Genomic DNA, 20,026 nt, shown 5'->3' with positions numbered 1-20,026 from the left:
TTTCTCATTTCATTCACGGCGAAGCTGGTAACACGCCTGAGTTGAAACGAATTGATACATAGGTAGGAACGAAAACTAAAACTAGAGAAAATATGTCGTCAATAGAACATGTATGCGCATTATGTGTAAATAAAAAGCGTTTATTTACTTTAAAATAAACAAATAGTACATACATATCGATAGCAGTTTGTTAGCAATTACAACAACAAGTCGCACGAACGTTGGACAAACTCATCAGACAAAATAAGTACATACCTACATACTCGTATGTACTGATTTTTTTGTTGTTGCTTTATTATGATCTGTCACTGGTCCAAAATAAATAAATTTAGATTTTGTTCGTTTACATTGCAAGATATTTCTTACTTTTAGCATTCGTCCAATCAAGACAGATAAATGGCGTCTTACTACTTACTATCTATACTAATATATAAATCTACAGTGTTTTTACGCATGTTCCGTTATAAATACTGAACCTGACATCCGATTGACTTGAAACTTGGTATCCATGTATAAAATACATGTACTTAATGGATAGGCTAATATCTATATGAGTGTTGGACTCCCTAATAATAATGACAATAAATAATAATGTTAATTTTAAATTCCCAGCGAGGCTGGTGAGTACGGCTAGTTTTATATATATAAAAAGACCAATTAAGAAAAGACAGCACGTCGAAGTCATTTAAATAATCACGACTAACATTATTAGGATATTTTTTTTGTTTAGTTTAGTTGTCATAGTCGCTGAAAATCTCGATTTGGGATAGCGGAAGGACGTTTATGATCATAGCTCAAGGCAATTATTAGGCATCGCCTTTAAGATTAGGGCTGCTTTTGGTAAATTATTAGGAATATTGGCTTTATTAAACAAAGGCAGCGACCGCTATTTTATATAACGAGAAAAGGAATGGGCAAAATCTAGAAGAAAAGAGGAAAATTAATATGTTTATTAGATGAGTCAACGCCCCACGCGATGTCTACAATGTGTATGTACAATATACATGTATAGTATTCAAAGATAAGTATTTGTACCGAAATGGTACGAATGCCAAAAGTACAAAAAGAAAATAACTATTACTTGCAAGTATGTACAAAAAGAAAATAATTTTGTAGCGACTGACTCGATGGCGCGAGTCCGTTGACTGTTGCACTCAGGTTATCAAGTTCGATTCCCACATCGGGCAAACAGTCATATTATGTACGGGTTTGTTTTCTTTTTATATGGGTATTTATTTAAACGTTTATAAGTATGTTTATCGATCTCTGGTTCCTATAAAACGGCGAATCGTAATTTGGGACCGGATGACCGTGCGTAGTTTCTTCCGGGTGATCTATCTGTTTTTTTTTGTATTTTACTAACGTACCAAAACAATAATGCGAATTTCTTTTAGGAACATTCTTGTGAACCCAAAAGCCAATGGCTTGAAAAATCAGTCCGTTTCGCTTGCGCATGAATTTAAATCGATAAGCTCGGACACCAGTACTTTTTATCTGTTTAGCATTGCATGCATTACAAATAGGATTAGATAAATTTAATTTTCCAATTACGGTTATCATTTTCGGGTCGGGTAAAGAACAAAATCATTGCAATTTGTATTTAAATTTCCGAATCATCCCCAAACACAAAACGTTAGTTTCTACAAAGCCTTTATTTGAGAATATTTTTATTTATATCGGCGTATGTCGTTATTAAGCCGCGTCAAAATTAACGTTTTTTTTTTTATAAATTATTCTTTCTTCTGAGATTGCTTTTGATTTTTATTAAGTAAAGCAAGCAAGCCGATGTGTTAAATGTAAAATATAATACCGTGAAATGAGTTGTATAAGTACTAGTTGCCACTTTGCATAAAACATTCTGTACTGACTTACCGAGCTGAAAGCATACGAAATGAAGAGTTGTGTCAAGGTTGTAACCAGATAGTATGAATAAGGAACGACATTACGAATACGGAGACACATACACTTTTACTAATCCATTATTGAATCGATAAGTAATTGATAGGTTTCTTTTACTGGTGGTAGGACCTCTCGCGAGTCCGCGCGGGTAGGTAACACCACCCTGCCTATGTCTGCCGTGAAGCAGTAATGCGTTTCGGTTGGAAGGGTGGGGCAGCCGTTGTAACTATTCTGAGACCTTAGAACTTATATCTTAAGGTGGGTGGCGCATTTACGGTTGTAGATGTATATGGGCTCCAGTAACCACTTAACACCAGGTGGGCTGTGAGGTCGTCCACCCATCTAAGCAATAAAAAAAGGTTTTATCATGATAAAATGAAATAAAATGGTAAAAATGTTGTTCTTTTGTAGCGAAGGTGTGTAGCCTAGCTCACAGACACCACTACATGAATAATGCCATCCACCTTGACCTAAGAGAACAAATTTAACTAAATTGGAATAATAATTGTCCAACTTTACACAAAATAAGCCGTACATAATTACGCGCCCAATCTCGAATCACCAATATAAAATCATGAAACGCTAGAAGCTACTTACTACTCCTCGAATGTAAAACAATTACACAGCGAACTACATAAAAAAAAACTATTAATAATTATGTACAAAATTCACAAAGATTATTTTTTTAATTAAGCGTTGATGATTCTCACCGAGCCCTGAATGTAAAATTTTTACGGCCAAAAATATACAACAAAAAATACTCACTTTTATCGGGAAAATTCGAAATAAAATTGAACTTATTATTAAAGCTTATTAAAATTGACCACGATAAGGTCTATAATTCACGAACGAAAGTTTTCAGAGCTTTAAACGTTTGGCGCTGCAAAAGACGATTATCAATTGACGTTGACGTTGATATTTATGCAGCTAGCTTCATGATATTGTTTAGTGTTACCAGTACAACACAATAGTATTGTTACTTTATTTATGTCACTCAAATACAGAGGTCATAAAACAGGTACACTAAAACAAATTCTAACCAAACGAATGTCGTATTGAAAGTTTTAATAACGCAAAGCATGACATATTGTTTTAATGAAATAATAAAATTCTTAAAAAATGCTGCTAAAGTCGATTATGAAATACTATCACTCTTAGAGTTACTGTTAAATGGCAAACCTATGTGCATCGATATTAACCTCATTGTGTATGTAAATAGATTAATGTCCCTTTCAGTTCAATGCTTCACGAGGATCCGCACATTTTCCGGAAAACTTATACTTTGTAGCGGCCTAACTCAGGAGATTCTTTTTTTTAATTTTACCAATAAAAAAACATACCACTTTCAAGTTTTTTGCGTTACTATTTATAAGCTAGTTTTATGCTAATTAGTCACACCTGTTACAATGATTGACTACAGCTTCGCCCAGAAAGACAAGGTGAGCGTTCCGATATTGTGTTTTGCAATGTACTGCGTGTCTAACCAGAAGATTCTTAAATGTGGTTATACCAACAGCATTAATGGACTCTGAAGTTCGACACAATTATTTATTCTATGGTTTGCGCTCGGAACTTATTGAACGTCTAGTCTCACTAAATGCAAAACTGCTGAAGCCACAGAGTATTATATTTCAAAATAATATGAAGGGATTTCAGTTATCGAATTACATTTTGTTTACGATTTCGTGTTTAATCAGGTGGACTATTAAGTTATGCTACTTAATCACTTTCTTTGATATTTTTTGTCCTTGTTTTGCATTGCTTGCTATGCAACGTTGTGATTTTAGCCCAAACGTATTATAATTTACAGAAAAGTAATTTAAATGGATTTAAATTTAATTCTAGGTAGCGGATTTGAAAGATACTTCTTTTCTCCTTTCAATTATTAACTTTACTACTTTGGAATTCTATTATTTTTCTTTTGAATATAGTTTTCTTATGTGTAATGTATCAGGATATATTAAAACACTGATCGACCACAAAGATAATAAATTTTTTATTTGAAATTCGTAATTTTAAACAGAAAAACATAATGTTCACAGGGTATTTTTTAACATAATATTATTATCATTGGATCAAGAAGGCCACTGGATACAAAAAAAACTAGGGTCACAGCTCCAACTTGCATAAATGTCACCTAATCATATTAATATTATAATAGTATATTAGAAAGGATTGCGAAGCAATCCTGATGCTGAGGATTAAGAAGCAGGCTTGTCGCCGATAAATTGGAATCAACTATATTATAAAGTAAGCGAAATGCTCTGGTTCAGCCGACTGATGCTGTCAATGCGAACCTAACTAAAAGCATAGCTAAACCTAAAAATTACACTTTGGTAAAACGGATCGTTATTCATACGTTACAATAAAAAATATATATTATTTGAAGGTCCATAGTTCCCTCTCCAACCTACCTACAATCGGTTACCACCCTACTTTGTAGTGCGAAGTCAATTTTCTTTTATAATCAGTCTCAAAAAAAAAACAGCCAAAAGTATTTCAAAAACTTACACATCTAGTCGGAATAAGGAAAGAAACTATCATTATTCAATTATTAATTTTCAGAATAATACCGTCAAAACTTACATCTAATAAACACCCATCTAACATTAAATGCCTTATGTATTAATAAAGTTCGGAGATTAAACTGAGATTTATTTTCTCGCTTATCTAATATATATTGGAATATAGAAAAGATAAGAGATCCCAAGAAAAAGACAATACAAAAAAATTATACACATAGAATTGTACGTTTTGAAAACGACATGTCAACAACAATATTTAGTTTCATATATCATCTAATTTAGCTTTCTTTTTCGAAAGACAATAATTTAATATTGATCATGGACAAATACGATTAGTCAATCAGAATTCCATAAGATATAATTCAAACAATTTATAAACACAACCACAAAAAAAATTATAAATTTTAAATTTATAATAAACAAATTAAATGATGATACTTTATTCATTTTTGCAGCATTACTCAAAAATATTAATGTATTAAATCGCCAAATTGTTTAAAAACTAATCACGATTTCAAGGTTTCATCAGTAAAACCGATATCCATTAAAACCTATTCGTATACAAATAACAGCGGTATTCACAAACATCATTACATAATTTGTATTTTACGTGTAAAACTTTGCCGACAATCTCTCAAAAGGGTCGCCCTGGCAATCTTGTTATACCGTAATACGTTTCGTGTTTCAATTTCTATGTGCAGTTTAGTATTTGCATACAATTTACCTGCTCATCCGGTACGGTTAAGTGAAGGTAGAGCGAATTTAACGTAAAATATTGAATAAAATATGTTTAAAACCTAAAGGTGACTAATGATGCTACTTATGCATGTGAAAGTATTTTATGACCATCAACAGCCAGTAATCGTGTACTCAAGTCATCGGTCTTCCTCATCCACCTTTCAACATCGCTTGCTCAGCCTCAAGGCAGGTGAGCAACAAGGTTTTCTGGTTCTTAGCTCGCTAGTTTCGGTAACTTTAGTTATCTGCCAGATAACATAAGCTTCAGCCTTTTTACTTCACAGAAACTCCAGGCTTTTTCAGGATGCAAATACAGGACGTAATTACCGAACATTCTTCAGTCGAATCGAATTTTCCTCCTTGGTCTCAATCTCAAAGCCGTTTCTACTCAAACGAAGTCTATCACACCTAGTATTAATCGACTTCGAAATAATGACTATTCAAAAGCATTCCAGTTGATTTGTTTTTTTCATTCAATTTTAAACCATTTCAATTAGTATTATTTTGTTGTTGTTTTTTTATATTAGTTTTTGTTCAGATGGATCGGTAGTAAAATTACTTAAAAGATGAGCTAGGTCGCAAAGCTTCCTTCGCAGAAATTCTGCCATTAGGACTTGTCTGAAAGCCACTAATGTGAGTTTTTGCACCATGTTTTTTAATGTAAAATAAAATTATTAAAAACAAGATAGCTAGTTTCAAATCGAACACCCGTCGTAGCAGTGTTAAAAAGAGATCTAAACACTTCGAAGTCGCGACAGTATACTCTTAGTAAGTGTTTAATTTTGTGAAATCACTAAGCAGATAAGTGTAGGTATTACTTTTGTTGTAATAAAACGAAGATTCCTTCTTTCACAAATTCGAAAGAAAAAAAAATAACTAATCCGATATCATTTAAAAATTCCAAATATACGAAACTTGACGTATCTATGTATTATTTCTAAGCACAACTTGTGTCTTCTACCCACAACTTTGATGCCGTTTGAACTCAAGTCTGATGTTTATGAATACCGTGTAGTTATTATCGAAGAAAACTTACTCTATTCAGAACGACCAACTATTACGAATATTATAAGCAAAGCTACTTTATTTTTATATATAGGCAAAACATTAATGTTTCCTTTTCGTCTCGGCAAATATTGTATAACGCCGTTTTCTAAATCTATATTTATTATTATTATAAACTTTTTGAAATAATTTTAATGAATCTTACTTCTAATCATACATCAGAGACACTAACAGTATACAAATACTGGTACACATAAATAATAATAGTAAAAAACGATAAAAAAAAATACACTCGCTTATTTGTAAGCGCTAAGTTCATTATAACCTAATACGGTTACAACAAATAAACAAAAAGCCGACATAACAATATTCGATTTCTAAATGTCAAATGTCATTCTTATTAATCAATCAATTTAATAATAAAAGTTTTATATTAAATGGCAATATTTAATCCGCAAAATCTTCATACGTGATTTTTCTTTTAATTGTCATACGGACATCGCATTCAGTTCTTCTCGTCTTACTAGTCCATATGTGTTATGTTCTTAGTTATTGGGCTGAAAACGATGATGTTTCGTTTAAGAAAACAACTCGGTAAAATTCACGATGCTAATATTAGAGCTACCATTAGCCATTATAAAGATAATTTGTATAATCTATATTATATTATAAACATACTATTTGTTACGAAACAAACTAAAAGGTAAAATTGGTGATTTTTTTTAAACGACGTGTCATATTGCATGAAATGTAAAACGTTTACAAAATAATGGTAACCCTAATCGTTATCAAGACTCAGGAATCATGAAGGAACTAGTAGGGACGTTTTTAACTATGCCAAATTATCACAAACATAATCTTGTAATTTCTCACACTCTAATAGCAAGACAAATTACTCCTGAATATATACTTTTTGAACATGTTTTAGTTTTCAATTATTGTTTGTTTTTTATTTCATACTTCACTTCCCGATACAATAAATGTATATTAATGCAATTAACCTGAAGTACGTGTTTTAATTTTAACACGTAAATAACTTGAAAGTGGTAAATTTATTTATTTTCACTCAGTGTAATATTTCATTAATCGACCAAAGCAGCAGCAGCAAATTGTTTATAATAAAAAAAATGCACGTCATGCATATTCATATGATTGTAAGATATCAATGTAATATAGTCTATTGATTCCTCGCACGCATCTACATAATAAACCTATAAGCTCAAGTTGTCATTTTTCACTGTCAATCAGCATAAAATAAATAATAAACACGTTCGTTTTTACGAAACACCGAATTGGGGAAATTATATTTAGGTAAACTTACCTCATAGTAGGTTTTCGAGCGAATGGCTGTTGCAATCGCCCTTTTCGCAGAAAATCGTTTAATTTTACCAAAATTGGATATAATTTCATTTGAATTACAATATATAATATGCGATATGGATTAGAACGTGTTACAGTTGCGTTATTCAAAAGCATTTAAGCATTATTTTAAGGAATCATGAAATTTATATTTGGATTGTAAAAAAAATTAATACATTATTTTTTACATATTCATAATACTGATGACTGCTACTGTTGTAGTGTAATATTGTATACATATAATTCGTACAAACATATAATACAATATTAAAATTACTATGATCAGTTGTTGAGAACTGTTACCAATGTTTGTTTCGACGCAAGGGTCCGCAACGGAGTACATAAATATGTGTTACGCTATCTGCTAGCATATTATTAATTTAAATTATGGGTCTTTTGCTACCCTTTCTCTTTTGTTATTGACGACAAATAAGATAAATACAACATAATATTTATAAGATAGTATGAATACAAATTCTACTAAAAGACACCACAGTAGAAAAGGTTGAATATGATGCTTTTCAAGTCGTTGTTTATTGTCGCACGTCAGTATTCAACTTCGCCATTATTAAAACACAAAACATTACGATCAAGAAAAAAAGCTGGCGAACTCAGGAAAGCATTTTATAAAAGAATTCATCCTTTCTTCACGTACGTATTTTCGTTAGGCAAATAAAACAAGGTACTTGATTTGTTGAAGATAAACAAACATGTTCACATATTCAAGTATAATAGAAGTGAAGGCTATTTTTTTCCTACCTATGCAGATAGCCTTGTATTTCAGCTTCACACTAACATGTAGGTGAGCTCACGGGGCTCAAACCGGAAGTGTTGCTAACACTGGCCCTAGTAGGAACAGTGCTTCGCAGAATCTACCACCGGATCGGAAACGCGACCCGCTGAGAAGATCCGGCGAGAAACTCAATGGGCGTGAAGGCTTAAGACCCCTCCCTGGTGTGGTATTATCGAGCGACGCGACTAAGTCGGTGTTCAAATTCCGCAGATAAAACTTTGAAATTTGTACTTTACTTCCGAAAGGAAGTTAGCGTAGAATATTTTTTTTAATTAAACGAAATGCCAATTAATTGCTGTTTAAATGCTCTATTAGAATCTGTAATTGCTCCAGGTTTATCACGATTAGTTAATTTTATTAATAAAAAATAAAAAAATTCAAAAATTTAATTTTGCTATAAAACCTAAAATATCCATTTTTTTGTAATTTTTTTTGTTCAAAGAATTGCTCCCAATTTGCATTATTAATTAAAAAAAACATAATTTGGCAGTATTTATAATAATTAACACAAAAAAATTATTTGCATTTCATTGTTGAACTATGACGTCATCAGCAGTCGTTGAATCCACTGAAAGCTATGTTTACACGAATCCTCATAAAGACAATTTCATTTTTGCCTTAATGTTTATAATTTAATTTTAAGGTTATATTAGCTTTAAATTAATAAGAGAGGCCGCCCCAGAACAACTTGGCGCCGCTCGGTGGAGCAGGAGCTAGGGGTCTTGGGCATGACGTGGGAGGAGCTAGAACAGACTGCCCAAGACCGATGTAAATGGAAAAATTTGATTCGAGCCCTACACCCCAGCAGAGGGTAATAGGAAATAATGATGATGATGATGATAATATTAGCTTTCAGTGGATTCAACGACCACTGATGACGTCATAGTGCAACAATTTACATGCAAATAATTTTTTTGTATTAATTATTACAAATATTGCCAAATTATGAGGTTTTTTTTTAATTAATAGAGCAAATTGGAAGCAATTCCTTGAGCAAAAAAAATGCATGTTCTAACGATAACAACGTGTAATAAAAATCGTACCCGCAAAAAAAATTATTTGCCTATTACTAAACAATTGAGACTAGACCCCGAGGTATCAAGGTGGTTGACGATATTCACATTGTTATGACTATAAATGACGGTAACCACTTAGCACCGGATAGGCAGAGAGTCCGTTCACAGGGCAAAGCTAAATAATAATTTCCGGAAATTATTGAATAAAAGATTAATAGTGTATTTTTAAATCCCATCACGTTAAAACTCGTACTACAAAAAACATATCTAGCGAATATGTCTTACACTTTTAAATGTTAATCAAATAAAATCAAGTTTCATATAGAAAAAAACAGTTGTTCAAAAACGTCTATAATGACGATTTACACAGAGACGACAAGACGAGAATATCTGAAAAAAATATTCTTGCCTAGTGTAAACAAACATTAGCCATTACTTTAAAAAAGATTCTTCTCCTAATGTCTCCTTAAATATAGTCCGATCGATGAGTTTTAATTGTTGCGTAAAAGAGTTGGAGGTATTAATCGTGCGATGTACTCGTTTATATTTAAACATATTCAAACAAATACACGCGAATTCAAGAAATTCTCCTTGATTTCTGCGCTTATGGTGTTTAAAATATTAGGCTAAACGTATTCAAGGCGGGGTACTTTATTAACTTTTCGATGTTAACCGATAAATCTCTTTTAAAGAGCCTTTATTTGAGTATTTTGTAAGATCTTATGCTCGCTAACTTCTGTCAACGATTCGGATTTTTAATAAGTACATATAAACACAACATAGTTGTAAACATACATTTATGGCAATCAATTACATTATCCGTAGATGATAAAAGACTGTGTTTGTGAATAAAATAGTCATTCATGATTCCTTGATCAAAGCAAAATTAATTATATAAATACGACTTCATCGGATGTAAATAATGAATGCTAAAAATTATAGTTAGATAATTGTATTAAAAATAATATTGACAAAGTCTATTTATATAATAATTTCATTAGAGCAAGTGTCTAATAAGCATTTAACTCGATAGCTTATCTTTCCATGAAATAGTTTTTTTACTTTTTATGCCATACAATTTTATCAATAAACCTGGAATTCATATAAGTTCAATGAAAAAGGCCATCCATTGGCATTTTTTATTCATTGATTTGACAAATTGTATTGACCAACAGAGTGGAGTCATCCTTTTGTTCAACAGCGAATAGACACAAGAGTCAAGACAAAGAAGACATGATTAATTTCAGGTTTCAATATTAACGAATATTTAATCAAATGTGAAATGAGTAGGGTCGTTTCAACTCGTATTTGTTTGGTTAGGCAGACCCGGTACAACAAGCCATTCCGTGACCGTTAAGCATATCAGCACAAGCATATAAACATACTTTATATGATTATAAAATAATTAAAAAAAAATCTGTCACCCTTTAATAAACTTTAATTGTTTTCATGACCGCTGCCAACAATATAAAGAACGCACAAGCTTTGTAGGCTGTTCTTTAGTTTAATGTCTATATGACATATTTTATATTTAAACATACATCGTCATCGTATATATTATATCGTTGGTGGCTTCAAAGTTCAACTGACAATGCAGGAATAATACAATAAACGATGAATGATGAACAATACTTTGCATGATACAATTTTGTCACATTATATTTGAAAATGGTATTGTCCGTTTTTCTTTCGCGTCTGATGCCTTTCTACGATGTTAATAACCCGACCGTTGTAATCAGATTTAAATAAAAATCCAAATGCTTTTTTTAGACACTCGCTTAAACATCGGCAAATAATCCGGATAAGATTTTATTTATTTAAAGAATAATAATTAGTGTTTACCTGATTCGAATTGTGGAAGCAACGCAGCTGCCATATAATTTATTTTACGCAACTGCGTTACTGTAGATGCAAAATGAATGATGCGGACAACCTAAATTTCGAGATTTTACATTTTAACAACAAATAAATAATCAAAACCGAATATGTACGTATTTTATTGACGAATTAAAATTCGCTAAAAATATGGTTAGCTCTTTCAATATGGTAAGCTTATATTTACTGGAACTGGCTCTTATAGTTTCCGTAGCCCAGAAGTTTAGATTTATGCAATCCAAAAATCCTAATTCCCTAAGGACGAACACAATCTAACTACTATTTAGAATTTTCATCACTATTAAGGTCGGTGAATCTAATCTGCTGAATAAGTTATATCGGACAATTATTAATAAGATACGGGTATACAAACCTAACCTCTGTCACTGATGCTATAACTACCATTCGCTGTCCGAAGTAACTACTAGTAGTGAACGAACCCTATTTTCCTATTGGCATCCCTAATTGCTATTTTAAGTACTGGTTATAGTGCTGATCGTAGACTTCAACAATACCAGGGCCTATTTCTGCCGTGAAGCAGTAATGCGTTTTGGTTTAAAGGGAGGGGCAGCCGTCGTAACTATACTTGAGACCTTAGAACTTATATCTCAAGGTGGGTGGCGGATTTACGTTGCAGATGTCTATAGGTTCCAGTAACCACTTAACACCAGGTGGGCTGTGAGCTCGTCCACCCATCTAAGCAATAAAAAAATTAGCAAAAGTTAAGAGTCTCGGTTTGAAAGATACGGTTGTAGAATCAACTCGATTTAAACTTCCGATCTGCGTCAATTCTTTCTCTAGGTAATGTTAAATGCATATCAGAAGACAGTAAACAACTTTCCCTATGGAAGCCATTAAAAAAATCTCTGTCTACGCTTTTCTTTTTTTTCTCTCAATGCACTGTTCAGGCTACAGAACCGATTTATATATTAATAACATAATAGCTTTTGTCCACATCATTCACTGTAAATAACTCGAATTTTGCGACTGCAACAACTAAACGTGTAAGTGGATTTATTTAATTTTACATTTCGTAAACATGCCATTTTCGATTTTTCCGTTTCCTGAATTCAAAGTAAAATTTTTTATTTTGGAAGCGTTAATCTTTTACATATAAAATTCATCAAATTTCAAGAGTTTAATGATGATTTATAAATTACATTTAAGTTCGTCAATTTCGTGTGGAACGCGTGTGTTTTAATTTAGTCATTACAGTCGCAAATCAATATTGGTTAATTAAATCATCACGTACCTGATCCCAGAACGACATCGGCAGAATGTTGACGCGATTCTCGTTACGCGTGTTGACGCTGTGCTGCATCCACATCATGTCAGATGTGGAAGACGGCGGATTCCAAAGCGATTCAACCTATGAAACGATATATCTATCAATATCCAACCTCTAAACGAATACAGTCCCAAACCTGACGATATTCAAAAACGTAAAGCCGAACGTGAACATTACCAGCAAATTCCTAATCTGTTTTAATTTAAAATAAAAAAACGATTTTCAATAATCCACATTCCAAAAAAAAGTTGTTTTTTTTGACCACCTGTAAACGACCAATGTGCTTCTGAGCTTCTGATCAAAAGTAACAGGCACGCGATGCTATCAAAGTCCACAAAGCCATTCTAGTTTGGAGATCCGTTCAAATTCAATATAGTTGGAAAATACACGGCACAAACCAATTAATTGGGCACAGATGTACAAGTGGGTACAGATGATTGCGAAACAAAATCCACCTCTTCGCAAATCGCAATTGTGAGATCATTTCAATACACGACTGAAACCTTTACCGTTTGCATTGAATTACGAATTTTAAATACATGCAAAATTCAAGCTTCTGTACCATACATACCAAACGTTCTGCTATTTACAAGCTGTCGGATGTCTCATGCGTAATAAATCCAAGACGACACATTGACGTTTCATAGGACATATGAGTCGACTATTATCAAAGCCGGCAATCTGACTTTTGGACAATGATTGGTAAATCAGAAAAACGAATTATTGACTTTGTATTCCATTGGCAGTCACAAAACTCTTCGGAACGACATCTTAGATAAATAACAGGTTAACTATTAACCTTTATTTAATGCAGGTTTTGAACCGTATTCTTTGAAGGAGACGATTATATTCAAATCAATCTGTATTGACATATCAATAAAAAAAATTTGTCCAAATGCACAGATTGCCACCTTTGATAATAGACGACTCATATATTATGTAGATACACCTGAGTATATTTTCAGATAATTATAGCATAAAGCATAAAACAAAGATAAAGCAAGCAAAGAATGAGAAGCGACATTAGCGGATTATGTCTAATGATAATAGTATACTTTTATAAAATCTTGAATGCTCTGGGTTCCATTTTTATTTCGAATATTTAATGGAATACAGACAACGTGCGAGCTGCAATCGAAAATGACATAACACAACAATGCGCTTCAACTAAATTCTAATCTACTTAGCTTTTTTTTTTTAATACTACTGATAATTTACGGTCACTATGAGCCTTTTAGCGCTATCGAGCGAAATTTAAATAATACAGGACTCAATAGTTACCATTGGAACTTGGCCGTATGGTGGGTTTCCCATTAGTCCAACGGTACCAAATTGTATAGAATCTACAGGAGTGTTATCCGATAAATGCATGTTCATGACCTAAAAAATTACATAAATTAGCACGACATTTGTAATTCCGCAATCGAGCGAGGAGTAGTTAAATCTTTTTCATTGATAATGACGATGTCGTGACACACAAAAAAAACAACATAAAATGATCAGAAACGAATTCTATTAGACCACAAGATAACAGTAAGTCATGGAAAAATACATTAAATATTATGTACTTTGTTTTACTTTTAAATACCTACTAAAACACCAAATCGTCATTTCCCAAACTACTATGTATTTTTCGATATTGTCTGATACCTAAGCACAATCAAAATACATTATATGCTAAAAAGTATATTTAAAACTATCAATCAGAATCGATACAATTATAACTACTTCTCTATTAGGTGTAATACCTAAATGCCTAATTTCACTCTTAAGTTACCGGTATTAAGGTGCATTGTAAGCTTGCACGGGTTAGCATCACGGTCTTCCGCAAAAAATCGTACAATACTATTATTTTGAAGGCAAAAATAGGGTTTTTTCAATGCAAATAGACTTTGGCCTCACATTTAAACATAAACGGCGATATTCAAGTCGCGATATTTATGGACCCTAATAACCACTTAAGACGAATGCTCAGCACGTTAAGTACGCAGTCAACCTATCAGGAATAATTTTGTGATTGTAATTTACAACTTTCCTACCATCTATAAACTATCACATGTCTTTTTCTATTAAGCCGTTTGAACATATGTACTAAAACATCTTAAACACGTATCATATGATAACGATAATCAAAATACCATTTAGAGACCATTTATAGAATTAACTAACACCACCAAAACACCATTTAGAGAATTAACTAACGCCTCCATAATATGTATAATAATGCGGTCCTAAAAAGTTTTGAAAAAGCAGCAGAAAATTCACATAGGCGTACCGATTTCGGGTGTTTTCGAGCAAATAAACGTTTAATAAAAAAAATGCTGTTCAATTGTTTCGGGTTTCGTATATACAAAAAAAAGTAGTTCTTCTTTTACAATTTTTTTTTCATGCTTATGCTGATAGCCTTGAGAGGCTATTTCAGCTTCACCCTAACGTGTGTAGGTGAGCTCACGGGGCTCAAACCGGAGATTTGCTAACACTGGCCCTAGCAAGAGCAATACTTCGCAGAATCTACCACCGGATCGGAAACGCGACCCACTGAGAAGATCCGGTGAGAAACTCAGTGGGCTAATTTTACAGGCAGCGCTACCATTGTTCATAGACGTTCAAAATTACATTAGAAAATAAAAAAAAAAATTTTTTTCTATAGTTTTCAAATTAATGCGCACGATGCTGTGTTAGTACGCTTCACGGAAATTTTGTGGAGTTCACAGCACATACAGGCACGACGTGAGTGTAAGCTGCACAAACAACCCCACACCTTCAATAAAATCAGCTATGTTATGATGCACAGGCATTTCGGTATGTATTTACATAATGCAGAGCAGATAGAACACTTACATCCAGTCCGAGGCTCGACTGCGGATTCAGCATGTTATCATGAGGATTGCTATACGACATCATGTCCTAAAACCAACGCATTCATTAATTTTTGACCTAAATAAAAAATACAATTATGAAATTAAAACTTTCGAAGAAATTCTTGATTTAAATTAACATAATCAAGTTATCAACTCGTCAGGTTGTTATATAATCTTTTTATATAAAATATGTTATGTATATCTGAATCAACAACTCAATTAAGCGATATGAATGATTTTAAATTGAAGCTATATCAATGATGTTAGTTTCGTCTTCAGCTGCATAAAAAGAACGCATGTTTACTGGTCTAAAAAAGAAGATAAAATTCTTAGATAATTCCTGCAGGTTACTTAAACAAGTCTTGATTTTAATTGATCATCTTGAATTTGTGCAGACACTTTCGTTATTGCGTCACTGTACCAAACATAGTTCTTAAGCTATTACCTGTTCTAAAACATATCGTTCACATTAGTCACTTTGTTTGCAACGACATAAATGCTGGACAGGTTGATATTTACAAAACAAAATAGATGAATGCAAAAAAAAAACTATAAAACAACGACATAATGAATAAAAATCAGACTACCAATAAATATTTGCAATCTAAGAAGCGGCAAATAATAATTTATATTTATATATTATGGAACACATCAACCGATGAAAGTCAAAAATTTTGATGATACGAGTAACATTCTTAAATGGATTTGTTAAAGAGTTATAGATGACGGGTTTTCTTGATTCACGTTCAATTTACGTTAGTAATAAATTCGATAATGGTCATCGAAAATGACTAATAATCTAAACAATATTTACCATTTGCGCAAAAGGCACCACAGGGCCATAAGAGCCGAGCGGTCTCATCAAGGTGTCACAGGCCCGACGTACCATCAGGGTCGAGCTAAAGAATCCGGCCCTATACCAATTGTACATTTCCTTCGAAGTGAATGGCCCTTGGATCATTTTCTACGAGAAATATTTTTATTTTTCGAATTAAATATACATATATAGTTTATGATGCATAATTAATAATCATGCAGACAGACATGCAATAACGAAATTTGGACTTACTTTCGGGTCCTCGTAGTACCACTGGTCAGACAAGCTATGAGCAGTCGACGGTGGCGGCACAGATGTGTGCTGCATCAAGCTGTTGTAAATGGAATTAAATGTTCCAGCTTGATTCCCAGAATGTTGAAGTCCATGCATCGGGAACATATTGGACTGGTTGTTATGGTTAGGCATGGGGATATCGCCCGGGGATGACATCTGTTCAGTTTAAATTCTAATAAGTATCCTAGCAGCGCTTAACTATTTATGTCACACAATTTTACAACATTTAAACAATTTTTAATATTATTTGCAAATATCTCACCGATGAATTGTTACTATTTTGTCCCATGAACAACGAATTGTTTACAAGATTGGGTGTGCCAAGACCCGAAATTCCACCACCTTGATATCCAGCCAGGCCTGTCGGTCCACTCTGCATTCCTCCTACACCCAATGGGTTCTGTAATGCACCACCGCCAAGTCCAGTATTGGACATCTGATTAGAAAGCATAGGTGGTGGAACTCCAGTAATCGGAAGCCCAATATTGGGACGGGCAATTGGTAGACCGAGAGAGGCATTCAAAGCATTGTTTGTGATTCCAACTTGTATCATGCCCGGTTGCAGTCCAGACTGCATATTTGGTGGCGGCAAAATGGTCTTATTTGGATTTATGGCCATGCCCTGTCCCGGAAGCATAGGAGGTGGCACACTAAACATTGAAGCGTGTATGTCAGGACGAGGATGGACTACTGCGGATAATCCTCCAGGCATCATAGAGCTCTGTTGATTTGCCGCAGCCAACAAAGAAGAGTTGGTGGACTTGGGCAACTTCTGGAGGATGTCCTTATCTTCTAGAGCTAAGTCAAAAAGATCATCGACAATTTTGTTTTCTGCTGATTTATTAATCTTATCTTGAGAACTGCAAAATAATAAGATAGTTAAGTATAATTATTATTATTTTCTAACAATCAGCTGTATGCTGATTTAGGTTAACAGATCAGTAGTTGTCACCCAACCTTGGCAAACGCAAAATCCCAGGTTGGCGTTCCTGCTTCTCATGCGAGTCTCCTACGGGCGAAACAATATTTTGGTGCTTCTGGCGCAAATTGTTGTTAGGTGGCATCATCATGGCAGATTTGAAATTGTCTTCATTAGTCTGTTTAGTCTTGCTCTCGGAACGCATAAGACTCTCAAAAGGTTTAACCTCTGTAAATTTAGGCTTCGGCAAAGGTTTCTTATTCACTTTCTCTTTCTTTTCATCTTCCTTCTTTTCTTTAGGCACTATAGCCTTCTTTGGAGTCTCCGGAGGACTATCGCTGACAGTGGCATCCGAATCCTTTTCAGATTCTTCATCATCAATTTGATCATCTTTGGCAGATAACGTTTTCACTGCAATGTTAGCACTTGCCTCTGGGATCGCAGCACTGGCTGGCTGGAATAACATTAAAAATATTTTCTCATTCCTTTTATTAGAATTTAAGTACATTAACAACTATCGTTACACTTGTAAATTGGTAAATAGTTTTTGATAGTAATATCAGACTTACCTTCTTGAATTTTATGTCACCAGCATCAAAGCGTTTGGGCGACAATTTTTTGGCCTTCTCTGAGGCCCACCACTCTTCAGAGCCTTCCTCGACAGTCTTCTGACGAGCAAAGCTTCCATGGGTATGTGAACGCGTTAACGCTGAAAATAAATCGTTCGCAAATAACACAACGACGTTTTACCAAATTATTAAAAGATGATGATAGTTGTTGGTTACAAACACTGACGATATACGTTGTCTTGGTTTTTGGGTAAGTTGCTGTCATCATTGCTGTATCCATGAAAAGCACCGGAGGAATCAAACGTACCACCGCAAGCTTCGGCGTTCTCCATGGCCCTGGAACAAAAACGATTTAATGTTATTTTTTCATATTGACTTTTATTGATTTCAAATTTATATTTTTGTGGACTATTGTTTTTTTTTTTTGACTATTATTACTAAATTATACCATTCAGGCAAATTGTCATCATCCCCCGCCCAATTGCGGCGATTTGGATTCCATGATTGCTTTTCTTGATTTGGTCTTTCACCCCAGTCACGATCTAAAATAAAACCGTGAATTATTTAGATTAATTGATGGATGTAATTGAAATTTATTTTAATTCCTGACAAAGATGCTGTGAGTACTGACTCCTGCATGTTTTTCGAGTAAAAAATTAACTTGCCAAAGACATGCAATGCTCCTCCTTAAGGCAAACCCAAACCGCTAATCTCGTGGACGGCAGTGACTACTTTCCATTGGATGGGTAGCATGCTCTACATATATATATCGGTTCTAAAACGAGACGTCGCAACTTCAAGTACTGACCCCATTTGTCCTGACCTCTAGATCGACTCGTATCGGCACGCCACTCATCTCCTTCATCTCGAGAGGATTGACGCCAGTTTGTGTTCGGACCTGGCCGTTTGCTGAAATTATCAATTCTTTTAGTATTTTAAACCAAACTTTGGAATTTAGTATACAATTTAAAATTTACAAAAAATTAAGACCAATTGTATTTATTTGCAATTTTAGATTAAATTATTCGAGTTTTAGAAAAAAATATTCATTGATAATGGCCAATTACAAACTTCCACTGTGCCTTAATGATGATAACATACAACATTTAAGAATTTTCTGTACAATATAATTGTCCACATATAATATTTATGTGTGCATGAATGGGTTGATTTAAATTTCGTTACATTGTGTATTTTAACACAAATGTTTACAGAAGTAATAAAGCAATTTGAAACTTCAAATTTAGAGTTAAACTCACTCAAAAATAAATAAATCAAACAACTTACTTCCGATATGGTTTATTTGGGGTCCAATCAGTTTGTTCTCCACTATTTCTATTATTAGGTGGATTACTGGCACTCCAACTTCTATTGGGAGGCACTGGGTCATCTTCGGGTCCACTGTACAACGGCATCCTTGGGTTTATGACATGCCAAGAAGAACTTCTAAAATTCAAAAACATTTTTGCCAATTTATTCTTTGTTTTTAGATTACAATGGTTTTGAAATGTTAAAAACATTGAAACATCGCATCGTTTTGGGTCAGGAAAAGACAAGACGGTGATACTAACCCGTGAGCGATCACTACACGTCTTAGCGGTAGTGGGTACGTAAAATAAGAAATTTTCTAATACAAATATGTTGGGATAGCTATATAAAATGAATCTGTTCTAACCACAATGTTAAAATGATATTCATGGCTGCGGTATTATTACCTGACTGTCGGTGTTTGTCGTATAAACATGCCCCTGCCCCTTCCACGTCCTTCTACTGGATGATGCCCACGTCCGGCGCCTCGTCCCATCCCATACCTTTCTCCCGACGGGGCTCCCCCTGTGGGTGGGACACTGCGTGCAGTGTCGCGCTATAACAAATTAAATTCCTCTTGTACCAGTACCTAACATGTATAGTATTCAGTAATACGTATCATTCGGTGTTCAATATAATTACATACAAAATAAAAAACTGTTCTAAAAAGTGAGCATTATATACATTACGAAATCTATATAAAAATAGGCGGAGACAATAATACCATTTTCTCATATATTTATCAACTGATTTATACTTT

The 20,026-nt window shown here is 33.7% G+C and overlaps 1 protein-coding gene across 20 annotated transcripts in view; it reads right to left on the bottom strand.

Annotated features, from left to right (window-relative positions):
• LOC101743001 (GRB10-interacting GYF protein 2) overlaps positions 1-20,026 on the bottom strand; it is a 53,716-nt gene that overhangs the window by 15,530 nt on the left and 18,160 nt on the right. For 9 of the 20 annotated variants that reach the window (XM_062670293.1, XM_062670308.1, XM_038013608.2 and 6 more), the window contains 13 exons: positions 19,674-19,822; positions 19,246-19,404; positions 18,767-18,867; positions 18,407-18,500; positions 18,179-18,294; positions 17,959-18,098; positions 17,428-17,843; positions 16,733-17,330; positions 16,429-16,626; positions 16,174-16,323; positions 15,340-15,405; positions 13,780-13,878; positions 12,463-12,579 (listed from right to left, as the gene is read on the bottom strand). In XM_062670293.1, the coding sequence (XP_062526277.1) occupies positions 12,463-12,579; positions 13,780-13,878; positions 15,340-15,405; positions 16,174-16,323; positions 16,429-16,626; positions 16,733-17,330; positions 17,428-17,843; positions 17,959-18,098; positions 18,179-18,294; positions 18,407-18,500; positions 18,767-18,867; positions 19,246-19,404; positions 19,674-19,822 (2,403 nt within the window). The remainder of the gene's footprint in view (positions 1-12,462; positions 12,580-13,779; positions 13,879-15,339; positions 15,406-16,173; positions 16,324-16,428; positions 16,627-16,732; positions 17,331-17,427; positions 17,844-17,958; positions 18,099-18,178; positions 18,295-18,406; positions 18,501-18,766; positions 18,868-19,245; positions 19,405-19,673; positions 19,823-20,026) is intronic. The other 11 variants (XM_062670304.1, XM_062670346.1, XM_062670306.1 and 8 more) reach the window with 5 other exon arrangements.

Source organism: Bombyx mori, chromosome 1 (genome assembly GCF_030269925.1).
Source record: "Bombyx mori chromosome 1, ASM3026992v2".
In the NCBI taxonomy this organism is placed as follows: Eukaryota; Metazoa; Arthropoda; class Insecta; order Lepidoptera; family Bombycidae; genus Bombyx; species Bombyx mori.
The sequence above is the reverse complement of the archived record's forward strand: the minus strand, read 5'-3'. Positions and strand labels throughout refer to the sequence as shown.